This window comes from Neofelis nebulosa, chromosome 12, assembly GCF_028018385.1.
Source record: "Neofelis nebulosa isolate mNeoNeb1 chromosome 12, mNeoNeb1.pri, whole genome shotgun sequence".
NCBI classification, from domain to species: Eukaryota; Metazoa; Chordata; class Mammalia; order Carnivora; family Felidae; genus Neofelis; species Neofelis nebulosa.
Window position 1 is genome coordinate 62,157,099 of NC_080793.1, and position 24,007 is coordinate 62,181,105.

The 24,007-nt window shown below is 39.5% G+C and overlaps 1 protein-coding gene and 1 pseudogene across 17 annotated transcripts in view; one reads left to right on the plus strand and one right to left on the minus strand.

Moving 5' to 3' along the window:
• Positions 1-24,007, minus strand: part of KDM4C (lysine demethylase 4C) — a 443,090-nt gene that overhangs the window by 55,539 nt on the left and 363,544 nt on the right. For 16 of the 17 annotated variants that reach the window (XM_058695403.1, XM_058695399.1, XM_058695405.1 and 13 more), the window contains one exon: positions 9,987-10,172. In XM_058695403.1, coding sequence (XP_058551386.1) covers positions 9,987-10,172 — 186 coding nt within the window. Of the gene's footprint in view, positions 1-2,778; positions 4,155-9,986; positions 10,173-24,007 lie in introns of those variants that run through there. The other variant, XM_058695410.1, reaches the window with a different exon arrangement.
• LOC131492235 (5S ribosomal RNA) lies at positions 14,405-14,521 on the plus strand (annotated as a pseudogene).

Below are 24,007 nucleotides of genomic sequence, written 5' to 3' on the forward strand. Positions count from 1 at the left end.
ATGACGTCTTTACTGGTTTTACCTGATAAAGTGAGCAAGGGAAAGATTCATTCCAAATGTAACTATTCTAAAATGTCTGTGCTAAAGACCTCTCCTCAGAGGCTAATCTGATGTTAACTTTCTATCACCTGGGATATGTGGATTGAGATCTCAACAAAATACTTCTATTGATGAAAGGGTAAGGGATTCATTTTATTTACTGTATGTTTGATTGAGGAAGATTGATCAGATTCAGGCCTGAATCATTGTAGTATTTTTTTTTAATCCTTATTGAGAATTTTTTTTTTATTCCAGACCTTTTCTTTGATTAGAATTCTGTTTTTCATTATCAGTGCAAAGTCAGCAGGGCATTTGGAAAATAACTTATGTAGAATGTAAAATAAAAAACCATATATAAACCCAAGATGATTGTGAGCAAGTCTGAGAAGAATAAAGTTGGCCATAGCAAACATAACTGAACAGAATGGGAGCTGGCAATATGCAAAATGTTATGAAAAAAACAACATCCACCAAAACAATTCTACTACCTACAAAACACAAAGACACCCACCCAAGTCTGGGAAACAGGAAGAGACCATTCAGATCATTGTTAGATGAGTTTTGGCTAAATTCTGATTCCCTTTCTTTTCTTTTCTCTTCCTTTTTTTTTTTTTTAATGTTTATTTTTGAGACAGAGAGAGAGGCAGAGCATGAGTGGGGGAGGGGCAGAGGAAGAGAGACACACACAGAATCCAAAGCAGGCTCCAGGCTCTGAGCTGTCAGCATACAGCCGGACGTGGAGCTTGAACTCGTCAACTGCGAGATCATGACCTGAGCCAAAATCGGATGCTCGGCTGAGTGAGCCACCCAGGCGTCCCTGGTTCCCTTTCTTAAAAGAATGGAAGAGAAACTAAAAATGGACGAGCTGAGCCATAGAACTGAGCTCCAGACTAAAGGAGGGAAAACGGAAAGGAAAAAGAAAAGGTGGATTCATTCCAATGCTGCATTTCATTGGTCAACCCTGTTGGAGCTGAGGCAAGTTCACTGGCATTAGAAGGCCACATTTAGAGCAGACAAAACTTTTAGTCATAACCTCCTCTGTGAATTCTACCTGACTGTCTTTGTAGAGTTACTGGCTTCCTTCTTTGGGCTCCCAGATAAACATTTTATCTTTACTTTTATTTAGCCTATCTTGTTACAGTAATAGAATATAGTAGTTAAGAGCCTGGGCACTGAGTCAGGTTGCCTGGTTTTGACTGTTCTTCCCCTTACTACCTATGTAATAAATAGCAAATTACAGAAACCTAAGCATCTTTTGCCTCAGTTTCCTCATCTGTAAAAAGGGATTAGTAATAGTATCTACCACAAGTGGTGCTTTGAAGATTAAGGAGATAATACTTGTAAAGCCTTTAGAACACAACTGATGTTATGTATTAAATAAATTTTGTCATCATTTTTTCATCTGCTTAAAACAGGTATATGAATGGAGGCATGTCAGAAGGAATGTTTACTGTTGGGCTGAGAAGTTAAAAAAAATATATATGTTTTTATTCCCAGGACACTCCATGGCCCCTAGTATATTGAACTGAACAGTTTGAGCAATCTAACTGAAGTTCTCTATAACTAACCTTTGTGCTGGATATATTTCTTAATGATCTGGTGCTGAGAACATAAGTGGTGAGATAAAAAAGAGGAGGCAGACATTATGGCTGGCCAATTTGTTATCAAAGTTTCCCTCCAATACTGACAATCTTTAAAAAGTGGCTTTATTTTCCTTGGCTTCAGTTCATTTAAAAATCTTGGAATGGGATCACAATTTATGAGGTTTCTACCTCATTCCCATCCTTTCTTCAAAAAGTTTAACATGTTTGCAAGTTTGGGGAACCATCCTGAAAGGATAATGAAAGGGAGCTGAAAACCAGAAGGCTGCCCTCTAGAGAGTAACATGGGTTGCAGTCTAGAGCTCTGGTGCTGGGTACGTGAGTGGTGATGAGATGGGCCTACCCCCAAAACCATTCACAGCCCATGAGAAATTAAAAGAATTTTAGACAAAACATCAAAATCTTATAGTTTTCTGAAAATCCTAAAAATGACAGTATCGATGGTGTTAGTAGTATTTTCATTGCTTTAGTGTTTCTTAAAAGAAGATAAGCATTTTTTGTTTGTTTCTTTTTAGATAAGTGGTGCTTAGGTGATGCTTGAAGTTGGGATTTTCTACACCTAAAAAACACTGAGGCCAATTCCATGACACTTGATCCAATGGTTCAAAGAAGAGAAAACCAAGACCCCTAAAATTTTTATCAGCAACATAATACAAACACATGTAGTGTGACAACGTATGCTGTGACATATCAAAAGACCAGTTAATGGTAATAAGAAAAAATGTATTAATAAAGCCTTAAAATCAGAATATAAAAACAAATTTATTAAACATAGGAAAATTGGACACATAAACATAAACATTTTTGATCATTTGAAAAATTTTTACTTTTCTGCTCTGTCACTAATGTGGCTCCGTTGCCCAAGTAGCCAGTGCTCACATGAAACAAAAAACAAAAACACCCTTCATTCCAAATGTGGTTGCTAATAGAGCACCTATAAAAAAGAAGCTGAGCCTGGGTGGCTCAGTTGGTTAAGCGTCTGACTTCAGCTCAGGACATGATCTCATGGTTCTTGAGTTTGAGCCTTGCGTTGGTCTCTGTGCTGACAGCTCGGAGCCTGGAGCTTGCTTCAGATTCTGTGTCTCCCTCTTTCTCTGCCCCTCCTCCCCCCACCTCAGAAATAAATATTAAAAAAAAAACAGAACCTGGGCTCCTTGATGAGTTGCTGATTTCAAGTTTAGAACAATGAAAATCAAGATGATTTTGCCATTGCTTATTGAAATAAAGCAATGACAGTTTCAAACATACCTGAAGTGGTTTTAAATAAGGAAAATAAAATCACCTTGAAGAGGCCCCAAATAGTCAAAGTGTGACAGAAGTATCAAGAAGAAAATTACAAGTCAATTGGTACTCGTTGAGTCTATAAAAGGCTATGAACCAAAATGATGTTCAAAGGGTCAAATAATATAAAGCACAGCCAAGCAAAGTACTTACTGATGTGAATTAAATAAATGCTGCCTGATTACAAAAATATAAGCCTATGACCACCCATCATGGGCCCAAGGGGCACCATATGTTAAAATGCAACATATGATGAAATATAATTCTGGTCTTCATGTATATCGCATGTATATCAGAACTAACTGGACCAACAGTCATAAGCCAGAGTCAGGAGTAGACTCAGGGAAAATAGGTTTCTAGAACAGTAGAAAACTGTGGGGAGATATTGCTTAGGTACCAATCTGGGAACTGAGGCTACCTTCTTCCTCTGGTAGAGTGTGTGGTCTTGTTGACCTTGATTCTGTGTAAGAACTAGGGTGTTTTCATGTTTATAAGCATTTTATTAAATGAAAGGCATGGATAATTAGTTTTCTTGAATGAGTCCCAAATATAAACACCTGTGGTACAGCAATATATTGTTTGCTTCAGATCTGGCAGCACCTAACACACAGGCAACTGCATATGCTCATTAGGGAAATATGGCCAAGGGAAGTTTTGTTATGATAGGTTGCATTCACTTCCACCTTCTCTGGTCAAACCATTTCTGCTACATTTCTATATCCCTGGCTAATTAAGTGGAAATTTACAGTGGGAGTGTGTGTTGGGTCTTTATCAATCCATAATTAACATGAAACACTGAAGATTCATTGTAATTAATGAATTCATATAAAAGTGTGAACTGATTTCCCAAAGGTTTTTTTTTTTTCCATTATGTGTTTTCTCAATAACTGATACTGGAAGTAAAATATGCTATACAATATTCTCCTGTGATAAGAACTATTCTAGGGTGTAGAATTTAGGAGCTTTGATCATCCATTGTTCCACAAGTTGGTGAGGTAAGAGCTATTTTTGCATACCAAGAGAAGACTTTATTAAGTTAGTTTTGACAGGTATCTTTACCCGACACCACCCAAAGGTTAGTTACATAAGCAGAGATTAACCAGAAGAGCCATCTTGCCCTGAGCCCATCACCAGATCCCGTGCAATGTGGGTCCTGTCCTGAGCCAAGCATAGTGATGGCAGGGAAGAGTTGTCCTGAAGGCTGCCTGAGGAGCTCGCCTGAAGACATGAAGCCTGGGAAAAATAAGTCCGTAAGTGCTGAGCAAGGTCTCAAGTTCTATTACAAAGATGAATGCCAGAATAGGACACGAAGGATGGCTAGAAGGGCAGAATAACAAAAGACAAGACAACTTCCCAGAGCGGGAAGTACCAATACAGAAGCCAACATAACCACTACTTTCCATTATCCACACCAATAACACAACCTGGAAATAAGATGCACATGCAAAATATCTAACACACCCTTGACATAAAGTTGCTCAATAAATACTAGTTCTCTTTCTTTCCTCTAATCCCAGTCGTTAGCATTAGAGAATTATTTCAACAAATTTATATCAAGCAGCTTCCATGGATGGCCAAATGCTAGTTAAAGAGACAAAATATTAATTAAACCTAGTTAAATAATCTAGTTAAAAATAATTTAGTTAAAATAATATTGAATAAAATAATACACAAAATACTAGGGGAAAATTGACCACTAAGATGTTTTCTCTATAAAAGTTCTTCTTCTTTGGATAGGTGTCTGTCTCCATGTTAATAGTTACAACTTAGAAAACTATGAAAGAAACAAATTTCTCAAATGTCATGTTTTCCAAGAGGAGGAGAGGATATTGAGATAAGAATGGTGTACCTCATATAAGATACCTAAGGTACCTGGGTGGCTCAGTCGGTTAAGTGTCCGACTCTTGATTTTGACTCAGGTAATGATCTCATGGTTCCTGAGTTTGAGCCCCACACTGGGCTCTGCACTGACAGTGCTGAGCCTAGTTGGGATTTTCTCTCTCCCTGTCTCTCTGCCCCACTCATGCACTCTCTCTATCTCTCTCTCAAAATAAATAAACTTGAAGAAAAATACCTTGTTTGACCCCTAACTATATGGTCAACTAATCTTTGACAAGCAAGAAATAGCCAATGGAAAAAAGACAATGTTGGGAAACACTGGATGGCAAAAAAATGGTGCTGGGAAAACTGGACGGCAACATGCAAAAGAATGAAACTGGACCGCTTTCTTACACCAAACACAAAAATAAATTCAAAATGGATGTAATACCCAAATTTGAGACAGGAAAAGATCAAAATCCTACGGTAGAACACAGGCAGCAACCTCTTTGACCTTGCCCACAGGAACTTCTTACTAGAAATGTTGCAAGAGGCAAGGGAAACAAAAGCAAAAATGAACTATTGGGACTTCATCAAAATAAAAAGCTTCTGCACAGTGAAGCAAACAATCAACAAAACTAAAAGGCAGCCTATGGAATAAGAGAAGATATTTGCAAATGATATATCTGATAAAAGGTTAGTATCCAAAATCTATAAAGAACATAGCAAACTCAACACCCAAAAAACAAATAATCTAGTTAAGAAATGGGCAGAAGAATGAACAGACTTTTCCAAAGAAGACATACAGATGGCTCACACAGGAAAGATGCTCAACATCAGTCATCATCAGGAAAATACAAATCAAAACCATGATGAGATACCACTTCACCCCTGCCAGAATAGCTAAAATTAACAATACAAGAAACAACTGGTTTTGGCGAGGGCGTAGAGAAAGGGAAACCCTCTTGTATTGACGGTGGGAATACAAACTGGTGCAGCCACTCTTGAGAACAGTATGGAGATTCCTTAAAAAGTTAAAAATAAACTACCCTATGATCCAGCAATTGTACTACTAGGTATTTACCCAAAGGGTATAAAAATACAGGTTTGAAGGAGTACATGCACCTGATGTTTATAGCATCTTTATCAACAATAGCAAAGCTATGGAGAGAGCCCAAATATTATCCATCAATTGATGAATGGATAAAGAAGATGTGTACACACACACACACACACACACACACACACACACACACACACACACCATTGAATATTACTCAGACATCAAAAAGAATGAAATCTTGTCATTTGCAAGGATGTTGATGGAGCTAGAGTGTATTATGCTAAGCAAAAGATGTCAGAGAAAGACAAATACCATATGGTTTCACTCATATGTTGAATTTAAGAAACAAATGGATGAATATATGGGAGGGATAAAAGAGAGAGGTAAACTAACCATGGAGGGAGGTGGGTGGGGGTTGGGTTAGATGAGTGATGGGTATTAAGGAGGGCACTTGTTACAAGAAACACTGGGTGTTGTATATAAGTGATGAATTATTGAATTATACTCCTAAGTCCAAATACAAAATTGAAAAATAACAGAAAACAAAAACAAAAAAGGCCTTATTCACTGCAATGAACTAATATATAAAGTGCCAGTGATTTTAGTGTTTCTACACTGCATGTATGGAATATTCTAATCCAACATGAAGGTTTATTGAAGTAAGTTGCCTCAAAAAAAAAAAAAAAAAGATCTGTGCATGCCATCTTTCTCACATCCATTACTCTCCATTACTCAGGTGTCTCTTCCATTGGACACCTGTCTAGTTTACTCAGGTGTAAGGAGACAGACCCTATGGTAGTTGTACTTTGCAGGAAGTATATAATTTATGAGTAGTTCATTGTTTGCTTTGGAGAAGGAATATGTTCAAGGATGCCAGTTTCAAAACCACTTTACTATTTATTGTGTTCTTTGGTTTTTCCTTTTCCTTATCAAACATTTGTGCAAGATCTACATAAGTAGGTTAGGAATACATCCAATGGAAACTTCTGAAATATAGCCAGAAAATAGGTCACACTAAGTCATAGCAAAGGTGGGTGGTCAAGTACCACAACACTACAACAGAAACACATGTGCAGACACACACACACACACACACACACACACACACACACACGAATGAAATCTTACATTTGAAAGACAGCAGGTGCCAGTCAAAAAGTATGCTCGACAAAAACACTGAAAAATATATACTAAACTTTAGATTAAAATAACTGGGATTAGCTATGCACTTTATATAATGTATTCATAGCTTTAAGACTTTGTAAGCTGCCTATTTTTTCAAATACCACCTTTTCAATTAAAAGGGTGCTTACTTCTAATGGAAGAATTCATTATAATAAATCAGATGAGATTTTTGCACTCTTATCTAGAGTGATTTTATGCTCAAAAGCTCAATAACATTGAAAAAACTATTATATTTAAAACATTTTTGGCATTAAAGGAAGAGTAAAGTTGCCTTAAAACAGTCCTTTTTGGTTCAAACAGCAAATAATTGGGAGAAAAAAATAAAGGAAACAAAAACCCTAAAATGAGTAAAAATGTAGACTCTATTGAAGGAACTGCAGCTTTATACTTCATTTCACTGAAACTAAATAGGCATCCTCTGTTCTGTAGAATGACTGGATTAGGCTGCCAAGTTAGCCTGAATTTTATTTACAGCTTTCACTGCTATGATTCAGCAATTGTCCATTACTCTCAAATAATCAAGGTATGGTGGAAAATATAGCCACATTATGGTTCCAGCTCTTGAGAGCACAACCCCTGGCATATGCAATTTACACAAAGAGAAATACTGGAATGAATTTGAACTTTTGTATGCTTGAAAACTAAAGCATATTCAATATAAACAGGGACAATTCACAATGCTCTGAACCAAATTACCAGATTCCATGAATTCCTTCTGGTTAGTTGTCAAACATTTTGGGGAAGAATCCATACTTGAAGTCCAAATGAAGAATAAGGGATAAGTAATAGCTACCAGAAATATATTTTGGAAATGTAGTATTCACAGTACTTCCTGCCAGAGAACTTCTCAAGGCAATTTAGAAATGCTAAAATGTTATCTTCATAAGGAAAAACTCATTTAATGTAAATTATATGATATTTTACTCACATTTGACAAAGTGTACCAAACTTAAAGTCAATCTATAGAGGAGAGTAGATGTTCTTTTTGGTCATCATTTATGAAACAAACAGTAATATAAACATGACTGAACCACACATCACAGTTAAGAGGAATGAAGTCCTGATTAAACATCTGGATCTCTTTAATAGCAACTTCAATATAATCATCAGTAACCACAGAGCTTTGGAATATTAGAATAAGAATGTGTGATCCCAAGCAAAGCTTTAGATGAACACCTCTAGCTCCATTCAGGGTTTGGAGTTGGGAATTCAACAAATAATAGAGCATGAGCTGAAAAAGCACTGACATTCCAGCACCTGTTGCTCATTAACTGAATCCACTTGGACAAGGAATTATACCTTTTGGCACTTAGGTTTCTTATCCTTGAAGCAGGGATAATACTACTCATGTGGCCTCATTCATATAGAATTGTAACACCAAAGCCAGCAGCAGCACAGCAGTAGTAAAAGAGAAAGTAATAATATGGCTTTCATTTTCTGAGTGTTTATTCTGTGCCATGGACTAAAAACAACATGGTGAGCATAGGCATGCCATCATTTGTAGACAAGGAAGCTGAGGCTTAGAGGGCAAAACTTGCACAAGGTTGCATATGTGCTGCTGGCAGAATCCAAGTGTGAACACAAACTACTCTGACTCTGGAGGTCATGATCTGATTCACATCTCAAATGCATTCCCATGTGTCATCTAATGAGGTATTGATGGTACACTGTAAATGGCAAAGCACCACAGTAATGCAATGTGTTATTACTGCCATTTTTTTAAGTTTTTAAAATGTATTTTCTTCTGAATATATAATACTATTCTTAGCAAGAGCCCATTAATTCAAGAAATTAAGGAAAAAGCATGAATGAATATGCAACTTGTCACCTAAAACATGGAAAATAAGTTTAAAATAGAGGTGACGGTGGTGTCATTTCGTACATTTGTGCATTCACACACATCCGCACAAAGTCTCAACCTGCAAACATCAAGTATCTCTCAAAATGCCAATGGAAGTTGCTGGAATCATTAAAAATCCAGGAGATTTGTTGTGTATGGGTCATGACTCCCCAAGTCCATACTGACACCCTGGCAGTCTGTTCACAGAAGGTTATTAGAGACATAGGACAAGCATGTTAGGCTGCAAATAGTCAGTGGCCAAGCCTCCCAGGGATAACAAAGGGCAGCAAGTTAGCAAAGCTGAAGCTTTAGCCTCCTTGTTGGCAGCAAAAAACAATTACAGTGAACTGGAAAAGTAACAAAGGCATATCAACCATCTCCACACTGTCCTAGTTTTTCTAAGCACTTAAAACAGACCAAAGATTCCATTTACCAAGGACAGGTAAACTAATTTATAGTTAAATTCACACGCTATTTACTTGCAAACACTCTTTTCCCAGAAATAGGTTCAGTCCTGAGTGAAATAGAAAAAAACAGAAAAAAAGTGACCTCTATACTTCCCTTCTACATTTCTGCTTTTCTGAAATTGTCCTCATTCCTCCTAAGGCCTCCACATGCTATACCTAGCTGATCCCATCACAGACAACAAGGACCCAAATGTTTATGACCACCTCCATTCTCCCTTTACTGTGTTACTGCTCTTTGTTTCTTCCAGAAGAGATGAAATAAAACCCAAAGGCCAGAATGTACAGGTACATGGATTGAACACTGCATGTTTTCAAGTGGTACTTTCACATCATTCCCTTCTCAGAAGTGATCTCACCTTCATCCTGGATATGTGCAGTGCACAATCTATACAGCCATACTCAGTAGACCTACATACAGATCCAAAATCAGAACAGGCATAAAGAATTTTATTCATTCATCTGTTCATTCACTTATTCAACTCAATAAATAATTATTGTATCTAGCATGTGCCAGACACTGATGGGTCCTGGGCAAATACAAGTAAATAATAATGTACAATCCCTGCCCTCAAGGAACTCACAGTCTAGACATGTTAACAATAAGTAACATTACAGGGCAGAGCATGCTAGCCATGGGACAGGAGGGAATTCTTATGCAGTCCTGGCATCAGGGAAGGAAAGGAGGGCCTTACCACATTTGGGTTGACCTTATGTCGAAAGCATGTGATGTTCACCACGTATGGCCAATCATCAGGCTCCATCAGCACCCCAGCAGCATGAGCACATGTGACATGGAAGGAGGCTGGGCAACGGCCATAGGAACACTGGATGCAGGCTCCAGAGACCTTCTTGACCCGGTGTCTGCAGAAGATGCATTTCTGTAGGGTGAAAATGAAAAATATCAATTCAAACTCTGTAACTCAGCTTATTTCCACACTTCAGAGAATAATAGCTATTAGAGATGCAGAAAACTGATTACATCAACAAGTCCTGGCCCTCCAGGGGCCCTAGTGGTGAGAGCAACTGTGAAAATATAAGTCATGTGCTTCTAATGAAACGCACTGCTATGGTCACATACTACCAAACACATGTTGAAACATCTGTGGTTAAGAAAGCCAAAGCCTTTTGCATATGCTTCTCCAGGCACAGTGAGGAAAAGCCCCCAGGGTGCTCCTATAAATCACCCATGAATGCTTAAGTTACCTCCCTTTTACCTCCTGCATGGCAGGACTTTTGGTACATCAAGAGATAGAATATGGGTTTGGAATACAGGTACCTACTCTCCTAAGTTAGATGAAGTCTTCAGAAATATCCAAAATAGCACACAGATGGTCTAATTTTTCTATTTACAAGGAACTGTGTTAAATGGTCCAATGTGGAAAATCGGGGCTCAAGTGCTTAATAATACTCATCTGAACCCTACATGACTGACACAAAAATATGCTTCCCAAAGTAAGAAAGTTGAAAATCACCCCAAAGGGCATGATTTTGTTGAGTATTCATAGCTGACTATGCCTGAAGAGAGAATGAAAATAAAAACAGCAATCTAAAAACTACCACAGTCTAAAAATTAAATCACATACAGTTGGCCCTAGACATTATTAGTATATTTGTTATGAAACATGAGAAAAATCAAACAGCTTCACTATATGTACAATTAGTAAATACTTAAGGACTAGAAACAGTGGGTGTAGAATAAGGTTTAGAAAGCAGAAGAAACAGAATGATCTAAAAGCTTGACTTTTCATTCCTATGGATAAAAAGGGTCTGCAATCTGATCAAATGCTGGTGTGCTCTTTTATAGGAACATTTTCCTTCCTGGGACAGGAATGGTACTTAAACTCAATGTCTTTTGGGGATTGTAATATTTTATCACAGACCTTAAGAATCAATGTGCACTTAACTTTTCACTCTTCTTTGCCTTCACATCCGATCAGCAACTTCAGTCTTACAGATTCTGTACCTTAATCTTGCTCTGATCTCTCTCTATCCATCTGTATCAACTGCCACTGCCTCTGCTCATGGTACCCAGCATAGGAGTGTCCTCCTAATCGGTCTTTTATTTCATTCCACTTCAATCATCCTCCCTAGGAAGAGGCCAGTGATCTCTTTACAACATAAATCTAAGGTCAGCCCCCTGCTTAAATGTCCTTCAATGGCTTCTCCTTATCTCCAAAATATTCCAGAAAAAAAGGAACAGCATGAGATGGAAGAGGAAACCTTAGAAAAGGCCCTTATGGTCCATATGAGCAGTCTTATTTCTCACTAGTCCCCATAGGGGCTCTACACTTCAGGCATTTATCTGATCTCCCTATACATCTAGATTCAATATACAATGAAGCATTTTTAAAGTGGGGGTTAAGAATGTGGCTTAGCTGATTTAAAAACTACATACAAACACACAGAACTGAAACAAGATCCATTACAATCTGAATAAAAGCATTATTTAATATCTTGATGTCTTGGCAATTCTTGTTATCAGTTTCAATACATTCTTGGTAATTCTTGGTAGTATTTTTTTTAATACTTATTTTTGAGAGAGTAAGGGGGAGAGGGAGACAGAGAAAGAGTGAGAGAGAGAGAGAAAGAGAGAGAGAGAGGAGGGGAGAGGCAGAGAGATACAGGGAGACACAGAATCCGAAGCAGGCTCCAGGCTCTGAGCTGTCAGCACAGAGCCCAATGCAGGGCTCAAAATCACAAACTGTGAGATCATGACCTAAGCTGAAGTTGGACACTTAACCGACTGAGTCACCCAGATGCCCTGTTATTTTGGAATCTTTTTGCCAATTCCAATCTTTTGAAATGTGATGGCAGATATAACAGCAAAAATTCATAACAGGAGCCCTAGGCATAATCAATCTTTTAAGAGCCTAATCATACTACCTAGATGTCAGCGTTTGAGTAAGTTCAGATAATGACAGATATGAAAGGAGAAACTGTTTCTTATTTTCCTAATTAAATAGGATTTTTTAAGAGTAGGAAAGAGTATTGTGATTTAGCTAATTAATGAATTGGTAACTCCAGCCTCTTCCATCATTAGCTTCCTCATTAAACAGAGACCTTCCAGAAAAGGTGAAGGAGGAGTGCATGGGTGGCTCAGTCGAGCATCTGACTCTCAATTTCAGTTCAGGTCATAATCCCAGGGTCATGGGACCAAGCCCCATGTCAGGCTCTGTACTGAATGTGGAGCCTGCTTGGGACTCTCTCTCTCCCTCCCTCTGCTCCTCCCCCCACTTGCACACATGCACACACAATCTTTCTCTCTCTCTCAAAAAGTTTTTTAGGGGCACCTAAGTGGCTCAGTCAGGTGAGCATCAAACTTCACCTCAGGTCATGATCTCACAGTTCATGAGTTTGAGCTTTCATTGGGCTCTCTGCTGTCAGCATGGAGCCTGCTTTGGATTCTACTTTGGATCCTCTGTCTCCCTCTCTCTCTGCCCCTCCCCTGCTCTCTCTCTCTCTCTCTCTCTCTCTCTCTCTCTCTCTCTCAAAAAAAAAGAAAAAAAGAAAAAAAAAAGAAAAGTTTTTTTTTTTTTTTAAAAGGCAAAGGAAACAGAGATAATACACTTAATCCCAGTGAGGATTCAATCCTTGGAAACCAATAAGGGAAGGGCCCTCTTTTCCCACAGAGGCAGTCATCTCTAAGGATACAACTTTATCCTTTGCAAAATCAATCTAACTTCAGACTAGTATAATTTGATGCTTTGGAAGATGTTTATTCATAGAGTTGGAAAGCTTGACTTAAACATCAAGCAGGTTCTTGAGATAAATACATAAAACCAAGTAGGAGAGCCATTCTGTATCTTACAGTATAGCCTATGTTACATTTCCAAACCCCATTTTCACTTGCTGACTACTAAACCAGTTTTTCTGTACCCTGGATGAAATGTCTATGGCAATCTGACACCTACACAATGTCTTAGCTACAGAATTTAATTCAGCAGGGCAAAGACAAGGACAAATAGATACTTCTTAAGAAATGTTACAATGGAATAAGCACTATGAAAGAAGTAGAGACAAAGTGCTATGTGGAACCAGAATGACTGTGCAATGAGTCATGCTTGGAGGCAAGACAGGGAAGAAGGCCTTCAGGAAACACATTGCTGATTGGATCAAGATGGTAGAGTCAGCCTGTGTTACAAACTTCCCAGCTTCAACCCCTAAGTAAAGATAAAAGAAAAAGAGTGAAACCCTAATAGTACTGACTATCAAGAAAAGGTGTAACTAACCCCAGGGAGCAAATCCCCAGAAAACAGTAGATATCTCTGAGGAGACAGTTCTGGTAAGGCCAGTGCCAAGAGTGGAAGCAAACACCTAAAGGACAAGCTACCCACTGTCAGACCAGCCCATGGCCCATCCTGCCCCAATTATCATCAGCAGGTGAGGTCATCTTATCTGATCTGAATCCGAGTCCTGTGATCTGACCCATCATTCACCAACAAGACAAGTAGATTTTCATTTGGGCTGAGAAAAGAAAAAGTACACCCATGATGTGCAACCAAAATACAATCAGACATTTTAAAAACCAGAAACATTTGAAGGAAAACAAAAATAAATGAGAGGTGCTATGATTATTACCAAATAGAAGAATATCTGACCTAAGGAGTCAGGTAAGTGAAAGCAGATGAGTTTAAAAGAGGTACAGTATAGATTATGATACAGATTCCAAAATATATCCCATCAATTAAAAAAAAATGAACAACTACATAGCTCTAAGACATTCAAAATATCATTGTTAAAAAGAATCAAGATGGAGTGCCTGCGTGATGCAGTAGGTTAAGCGTCCAACTCTTGATTTCAGTTCAGGTCATGATCTCACGGTTTATGGTTCAAGCCCCACGTCAGGCTCCACACTGACAGCACAGAGCCTGCTTGGAATTCTCTCTCTCCCTCTCTCTCTCTGCCCCTCCCCTACTCATGCTCGCGCTCTCTCTCTCTCTCTCTCAAAATAAATAAACATTAAGAAAAAGAAGAATCAAGGCCCGTGGCAGAGGGCGGCGGCAGGCAGGCAGACAGGCAGGCAGTCTGGCAGGTGCATGGGTGAAGCGTGGCACCCGCTGGGCTTGGGACTCGTGGAGCAGGCTCTTGAGGCGCCCAGCTGCAGCCGCTGGCATGGCCATACCACTCTGAACGCGCCAGATGTCGTCTGATCTCGGAAGCTAAGCAGGGTCAGGCCTGGTTAGTACTTGGATGGGAGACCACCTGGGAATACCAGGTGCTGTAGGCTTTTGCCTTTGGCCTCCTTGACCTCTCCTTTGGCGCCCGCCGGTGCCCCCCCTCCCTCCTCTGTCCTCTCTCCCCAGGGAGGGCGGCTCCTGGGGCCAAACACACCCCAGCCACTGCTCCCTCAGCCCCTCCCGGGCCAGCAAAGCGGCCTGGCCAGGCCCCACCCCGCCCAGCCGGCACACCCCACCGCACTTCACAAGGGGCACGCTCCCCGCTCCCCGCACCCAGCCAAATCCCACTGCACCGGCTGGAAGCCACACCCAAGCTTTGCACCTTTCCGGCACCCGAACAGAGGGGGGGTGCGGTGCGGGCGGGGCCGGGGGTTGGCGCCTGGGGGCTGGAGGGTGGGGGCTGAGTGGGTGGATAAAAAAAAAAAAGAAAAAAGAAAAGAAAAAGAAAAAGAAGAATCAAGATGTATTGTATTACATCCCAAATTAGCAACTGGAAGATGGAGCCTATAGAAGAGAGAAGAAAATATCAAAATAAGTAAAATAGAACACAAATGCTAACCAGTTTGGTAAAATCCAGATATTCTATTATCTTTCCAAAAGGCATTTAGAGGAATAAAAACAGACAAAATAACAGAAAGTTTTTCCAGACCTGAAAAAAAAGCCCAACAGGTAGAATCAAGTAAAAAACAACAACAACAACAACAAAAACAAAAACAAAAAAAAAAACAACAAAAGAAAAGAAAAAAGAATCACCTAAACACAGACTTCAAAATAAAAAGAGAAAATCCCAAAATCTTCCAGAAAAGAAAAGAGAAAAATAAGATTACCATCAGATCTCTAATTTGCAAAAGTGAATGTTAAAAGACAATGAAGCAATGTCTTTGGTTTCTGGAAGAAAATTAAATTTGGTCTATATTCAGCCTAGTTATCATTCAAATGTGAGGGCAAACATAGGAATTTTTCCTTTTTCTTTCATAAACAAGGATCAGAAGTAAGTGTGAAGTGAAGAACAACCAAAATGCTAAATATGTAGATAAGTCTAAATTAATATTGACTTTATGCACAATAATAGTAATGTCTTCTGGGTTTCAAATATAGAGAACATGAACAGATGACAACTAAAGCGTATAAGAAAGAAACGGTAAAAGTGACATTTAAAATGTTCTAAGGTTCTTGAGTTGTTTGGGACAAGGGTGAAAGTACCAATTAACTTATAGTGTGAAAAATGAAACAGAATAAGGAAAAATAATAAATTCAAACAAAGGCATGAAAGGAAGGAAACAAGCAGCACAGACAGGAGTAAAGGGAAAGCATATTGTAATCTGGCAGAATAGAACTCAAATATGCCAGTTTGTTATGTGTAAACAGACTAAACTTTATAGACCATGGGTAGCAAACTTTTTCTTACAGTGCCAGATAATAAATATTTTAGGCTTATGTAGTATATAGTCCCAATTGCAACCACTCAATTCTGCCATTGTAGCACAAAAGCAACCATGGATAATCTGCAAATGATGAGTGTCATTGTGTTCCAGTAAAACTTTATATACAACAATAAACACACACCTTAGTTTGCTGACCCCTGCTTTGGCCATAGGCACATATTTGAAGATAGTAGGCTGAGAAATGATAGAGTTAGTATTTAAGACTAGCCACTCTAGCAGCAAGAGGGATCAAGGTGGAAAAACCGTTAGGAAGCCACAGAAAAACTGAGGCACAGGATAATGAGGCCTTGGGCTTGGGAAACAGCTATTAGGAGAAAGGTAAACTTAGAGTTTTTTACTCTTGTTACCCTTTGTTGATAGAGGTTCTAGGTGTTCCTCTAAATAGAGCTCCGCACTTAAGATCAGGGTTGAACACACCAGCATTCTTCTCGAAGCTAGAACAAGCAATCCTAAAATTCACATGGAACCACAAAAGGCCCCAAATAGCCAAAGTAATTATGAAGAAGACCAAAGCAGGAGGCATCACAATCCCAGACTTTAGCCTCTACTACAAAGCTGTCATCATCAAGACAGCATGGTATTGGCACAAAAACAGACACATAGACCAAGGGAATAGAATAGAAACCCCAGAACTAGACCCAAAAATGTATGGCCAACTAATCTTTGACAAAGCAGGAAAGAACATCCAATGGAAAAAAGACAGTCTCTTTAACAAATGGTGCTGGGAGAACCAGACAGCAACATGCAGAAGGTTGAAACTAGACCACTTTCTCACACCATTCACAAAAATAAACTCAAAATGGATAAAGGACCTGAATGTGAGACAGGACACCATCAAAACCCTAGAGGAGAAAGCAGGAAAAGACCTCTCTGACCTCAGCCGTAGCAATTTCTTACTTGACACATCCCCAAAGGCAAGGGAATTAAAAGCAAAAATGAACTATTGGCACCTCATGAAGATAAAAAGCTTCTGCACAGCAAAGGAAACAACCAACAAAACTAAAAGGCAACCAATGGAATGGGAAAAGATATTTGCAAATGACATATTGGACAAAGGGCTAGTATCCAAAATCTGTAAAGAGCTCACCAAACTCCACACCCGAAAAACAAATAACCCAGTGAAGAAATGGGCAGAAAACATGAATAAACACTTGTCTAAAGAAGATATCCGGATGGCCAACAGGCACATGAAAAGATGCTCAACGTCGCATCAGGGAAATACAAGTCAAAACCACACTCAGATATCACCTCACGCCAGTCAGAGTGGCCAAAATGAACAAATCAGGAGACTATAGATGCTGGAGAGGATGTGGAGAAACGGGAACCCTCTTGCACTGTTGGTGGGAATGCAAACTGGTGCAGCCACTCTGGAAAACAGTGTGGGGGTTCCTCAAAAAATTAAAAGTAGACCTACCCTATGACCCAGCAATAGCACTGCTAGGAATTTACCCAAGGGATACAGGAGTACTGATGCATAGGGGCACTTGTACCCCAATGTTTATAGCATCACTCTCAACGATAGCCAAATTATGGAAAGAGCCTAAATGTCCGTCAACTGATGAATGGATAAAGAAATTGTGGTTTATATACACAATGGAGTACTACATGGCAATGAGAAAGAATGAAATATGGCTCTTTGTAGCAACGTGGATGGAAGTGGAGAGTGTTATGCTAAGTGAAATAAGCCATACAGAGAAAGACAGATACCATATGTTTTCACTCTTAGGTGGATCCTGAGAAACTTAACAGGAACATATGGGGGAGGGGAAGGAAAAAAACAAAAGAGAGAGAGAGGTTAGAGTGGGAGAGAGCCAAAGCATAAGAGACTCTTAAAAACTGAGAACAAACTGAGGGCTGATGGGGGGTGGGAGGGAGAGGAGGGTGGGTGATGGGTATTGAAGAGGGCATCTTTTGGGATGAGCACTGGGTGTTGTATGGAAACCAATTTGACAATAAATTCCATATATTTAAAAAAAAAAGATTAGGGTTGAACAGTCTGTCCCCTGGGGGAAAGATCCTTGCTAGCAGTGGATGGGGTAGAGGCAAAAGTAATTCTAGAGGGACAGGGATAGAAGGGAGCTTATGAATGGCAAGGCAAGATTATCAGGCATTTGAAAGCAGAAAAGATTCAGAAAGACAGAGCCATTCTTCCTGCAGGTCTCAGAGGTGTCAGTGTCCCTCTGGGAAAGGGATGAGGAAGCAACTGGTGGATGACAATTAATGAAGGAGATTTGAGAAGTCAAATAAGGCAGCCCAGAGGACCACTGTTTTTGGTGCTTTAGAACAAAGTTGAGGAGGGGCTGCCCTCCAGGCAGGCCAACCACAACAGGAAAATGTTAGCACAGATGACACTAGAGAGATTTTAAAGTGTCCTTTTCCTTGAGAGGACGCTTGGGATGTAACAGCTACTCAGTGAAGGTTTGCTCAATTAAACTGAATCCAAACAAGTAGATTAGGATGAAGCTATGGACCTGCTCACCTTTTTCCTTAACAGTAAAAAAAAAAAAAAAAAAAAAAAAAAAAAAAAAAAAAAAAAAGGCCTTCATTATAGAACTATGCCACAGGGACATTAGAGCAGGTCACAGGGAGACCTGCTTAACACAGATTGCTGTATCCACCCCCAGAGCTTCAGTGTGTCTGGCTAGGGCCACCAAATTTGCATTTCTAACAAGTTCCCAGTGGTGCTGATGTTGCTGATCCAGGGATCACACTTTGAGAACCATGGGTTGAGGGTTAAAGGGTTAAATGATGTTGATTATTCTGAGCCTCTTAGGATAAGGCAATTCAGGAAGTACAATGATTTTTCATCTATTCTTCTGTGTCAAGGGCTTAGAGAATCCTCGGGCGAGTATGATTTATAGAGCACTGTACTTTCTTGGGGGACTGGATTTCCATACTTATTCCAATGGCATAGGCCATTAAGGCTCCTAATGGATTGAGGAATTAATGAAGTATCTGGCAATGAAGCTTTGTGTATCATTAGATTCCTTGAGCACAAAGGGCAACAAGAAATGATGAGCTGTGAAGGAGTTGGAAGTTCAAAGCACATCCATTGCCTTTTTTTTCCCTTTTAATATGATTTGTAGTATGATTTTATTGTTGTTTTGCCAATTTAGTGATTGTTTTTCCTTTCCTTATATAGGCAGGTAATTTCCAAACAGGCACAAATGTTTTTTAATTAGTGTTTCCCTATCAGACAACTAACAAGCTAATGATAATGATATAGTAGCTAATTCCCTTTTCCTTTTGCTCTCCAAAGATGCTTTTTCCAAGCACTACACAGACTCACACCACTCACACCACGCAGAACTGTCTGACCTCAGCCATCTAAGCATGTTGCAAATAGAAGACACTATGAAATGGTACAGTAAAACTCAATTCTGAATACTCATGCATCAGCTCATAAGTCCTCTGTCTCCCCACCCTCCTCACGAAAAGTTATTTCTACACTTCAAGTTCAGAGCATTAAAATATATGGTTCATGATGTCAAGTGTGTTGCATTAAATCTTTATTTATGATATGTATCAGAAGCCATTTATCTCATTGCTTTTTGTTCAGTGAGATTCACCATGCAAAAAAATGAGAAGCTAAGAAAAAGTCAAGAAGCAGGATAAAGAGGAAAGGGCAGAGGAATGAGCTCAGTCAGGCCAAGAGACACAGCTAGAAAAATGGGCAAAGGTGGTAGGGATCAGATCAAAGTCTGCACTTATTCAAAACAAGGCTAGAGAGTCATTGTTGACCCTGAGAAATTTAAAGAAGCACAAAAGAATTCTAGAACTGGAAAGGCCATAGTAGTTCATACATAAACTGACAAATTAACAAATGACTCTTGAAAAGTACTATGTCAACAGCCCAGTCACACTTTTTATTTTAGATCAGAAGATACACCACAGAGAAGCTCATCAAATAGGAATCCGTCTGGAAGCACCTTTTAACCCCAGCACCAGAACACTGACTGCACACAGCAGGTGTATAATAAATACACACTGATTAAATGAATTATTGTTTCCTTATTATAGATCATGTGTTAATCCATTCTTTCGGCCATTTCAATACTTATTAAATATCTTCCATATAAAAGGTACTTTGCTAAATGTGAAAGGAGATATAAAAGTGAAAAAGATATAATCTGTGTATTTAAGGAGCTCAATCTGGCATACAAAAATAGCTGTAACAAAAGCTTTGCAGTGGTCATCACAATAAGCAAGATGAAGTGCTACTGGCTTTGGAAGGAGAGAGGGCTGGAGAACCAAGGTGAGGCCAACATGTGGCCTCAGTTGGTCACTTCCCCTGCCCCCAGCACTTCTACCATCCTTCTCTCACTGAGGGGAAAGACAGGATGACCTTCATGACAGCCATTTGACGGACACCACATACAGGACAAGACAGCAGGTATGATTCTGCTTGAATGGCTCAGGTCATGTGGCAGCAGAGCTCAGGCAAGTGACCTGTGCACCTCTCTGAACTGAGGGCACAAGTCATCAAGTCCAGGCACTGTCAGGTCAGTTCCATCAGGCTGGCTCTAGAGAACTTGTAATAAAGTAAAAATGGGATTTCTCCAAAGTCAGAAGTTTCCTATAACTAATTTCTTGGAGTTTAGAGACAACGTGCAGTGCTTTCTTACCAGGTCAGACACTGCCTTGGAGAGTGTTGGGGACGTTCTGTACATCAACCGAGCCTGCAGCAGCAGGGATACAGGGTTTGCCACATGGTTCAGAGAAGCTGCCAGCAGGGTTTTAGAAAACTAGGGAGGCTAGCAAAAGCAGGTGGTGCTCACCTTGGAAGGACCAGCAGGTGTTAGCCAGTGCATGTGCAGTAGCATGGGAAAGAGGAAGGACATTCTAGATAGATGTAACAAAGCTCAGAGATGGAAAAACAGGCAAAACTAACTGAAGTGTGAGCAAAGCTAAGGGATGAAAGGCTGGAAAGGCAAGATCTCAGAAGGTCTTAGACGGTACCTGACACAAACCTCACCTTCTCTTGCCAAGATGAGAGACTGAGGAAGGTTTAGTAGTGTTGGTTTATTTTAGATGGAAAACAGAACTGCTATTTTATTAGTTTTCTGAGTGACTTGGGTTTAAACCCAGGCAACCAAGCAATTCCCAAACCAGCCCATCCAGAAAATCAGAACAACCTTTGGCTAAGAACGCTTGTTGCTCAGGTATGTCTCTTTGCTTGTCTGTCTTTTGCTTCTCAGGGGTTGGACAAATTCTACTCATCTTCTTACCAAAGGCACCTGGCACAGTTTACAAAGTATCTGGGAAGTATGCTGACCAAAGACCACACTTCTGCCTTCCCTACACAGACAGGATTTCAATAGTATTTGGAAGCCCGCACTGGGAAGTCAGAGAGATGTGGTTTTGACTCTAGTTCTGCACAGGTACAACACAAGGGCAAGTCATGGGAGGGGTGGGGGAAAGGGGCCTGAACACACATAAGTGAAGAGAAGGTCCTGGGGGAAACAGGCTAGCCTCTGAATGCTTCCTGCCCTTCTTTCCTATCCTCCCTCAACATAAAACAGCTTCCCCTCTGCACTTACTACCTGGGCTGCACAGAAAAACCCAGACATAAAAGCAGCATTTGCAAATAAATTAAAGGCAACATCACAATCTCTTGTTGAAATAGGCACTTCACTGATAGTATATAGCAGCATTTGCTGAATCACAAAATAGGCAATGTTATCTATGTTGGGAAAAATCAATCACTTATCATTTCTACTTCTCTAACAGCCTGTTTGGATTCCACCCTTCATTTCAAGTTTATTTCAAATTTAAAGGGCAAAGGGGGCATACAATTACAGCATACAGAGATCTTTAGAACAAATCTTATTCCGAGTACTTATTAAGTGTCACTAAACATCTTTCAGCCGATGGGAGGGAAAAGCAAGCCTCCTAAATCACAAAATAAACATTCTCTAAGTACTTTTGTATTTGCATTTTTATTTCTTTTTATGTTAATATTAAAGAGCACCTGTTTCCTAGAGGAAATTTCATTATTTGAAATTATTGTTTACAAGAGATCAAACAGGAATTCTTACTCCCTTTGAATAAAGCATTTAATTGAACTCAAAATTACTGAATTATTTACTTAATTTTTTTTTAAAACCCTCTATTCTTTTTGGTACAAGTAAGCCCTGCTAAAGTTACTGAGGGTGCTCTCCACCCATTTAATAAAAAACAACCCAGATTTGTAAATTACTTGTAACTTAGGAGGATTTCTAAACTCATTTTCTTTAGATCTCTCTGAATTAAGGTTGGAAATGATAATATTTTAATCATTTAATTCTCAGTGTTAAATTTAAAAAGAAACAATTTTCCTGTTTCACACAACTTTGGAAGGCTGGCTTACAAAGCTTTCCGCTGCTCCAAGGGCAGCCCCCACCCTCTGCCCCTGGCCAAAGAAACTTTATTTATTATGAATATCAGATATGATTTGCTATTGGCATTATCAAATCAAGGACCATAAAACATTTTCTATTTATTTCTGGCCTTGAGCCTGACGTTCTAAAGATATTTGACCAAAAAATAAATAAATCAAAGACAGAGACCGTAGCAGTATTTGTTTTGAGACAGTGCAAACATCCAATCCCATGAAAGTCTGCAGTATTGTTTTGTTCAATGTTTTTTTTTTTTTTTAGAGAGGTGCGTATAGTTTCTTAAAACTCTGTTTTCTGTAGATTTATTGAAGTTTCTTAAATCTCTGTTTTCTGTAAATTTATTGCATTCATTGGTGAAATCTGGGTTGGAAGAGTAAAAACATTTCCCATTCGTCAGTCTGCAATGAGGGAACTAGGTTGTGTGAGTCAGGTTCTAAGCACCTCTCTCATATCCAACTTCCCACACGCGTTTTTTAGCAGTTTAAATGAACAATTATATACACTCCTACTGCATATGTTTATCTCAGTGAATGGTTCTTATTCAGGTGGTTGGGAAAAGGAAACATCCAGAAGCCTCATCAGTTTTCGCTCTACAAGGCTCTACAAGCTGCTGTCCTGGGACATGCTTCCTGCTTTGAGCACCAGAGCTGTCCCAAGACCCCTGCATACATCTGACCCTTATTAGAGACTGTCACTTATGAAGTACTTGGTCTGTGGCCTGCCCCAAACCCTTTGCCTCTTGTCCTTCGATTATGCCAGCCTTAGACCACATCGAGAAAATTTACGCTTACATTATAATGCCCTGGCAACGTATGCCCAAACAACCCTGAGGAAGCAGCGATGAAAAGCTATAAAGTTAATGCGGTGCAGATATGTCCCATGTGACTTTTCAGAGGAAGAACCTCTCCAGTAGAGACGACTGTGGTCCTGCAAAGAGCTGACTGAAGGTGTGAACAATCCAGAGCCTATCCTATCTTCTGCGGCCTCCATCCTACTGCCTTTCCTGTTCAGGTTTCTAAAACAGTAGCTTCAGGAGAAAAATCACCAGTGAGCTTGAGGATTTATCTTCTAGATAAGACAAATTATCTTTCTCAGTTTCAGAAGTGGACAAAAGGCAGTAAAACAGGCTCTCGTCAAAGGTGTAGGACTGAATCCTAATGCTGTCCCCAATGAGGCCCTGAATTTGCATTACCAATCAGGGATATTACTTCTGGATTATTTAGGTAGACTTCCTTTGAAGAACAGTGAATGATCTATTCGTGGGTAATTTCTCCAAGCTTAGTTACCACATCAGTCAAGTAAAGATGACAGTAACAACTATCCCTCATGAGAGTGTTCTCAGTGTTAAAAGAAATGACATACATAAAAAGTTTTGTACAGTACCTAAGACACAATAAGAACTAAGCAATGCTGCCCCATCTGTTCCAAAACCTTAACACTCTCCAACACTAGCCCAACTCCTCACATTCTAGAAACCCTGAGCCTCTTCCTTCACCCAGGTAATAGAGATCATCAGGCATGAAATTCCCCACCTGTCCTGCCCTCCCCTCCACCTTCAGATCCACAATTTCAAAATATTTATACTCACAATTACTCAGAAATTAGGTAACGATGGCTTTGTCACATCTTGTTATTTAATGCTTTGGTAGTAAAGCATGTGTTACCATATCACAAGCTAATTTTAAAACTATTTTAATAAGTGCATTTAAATATA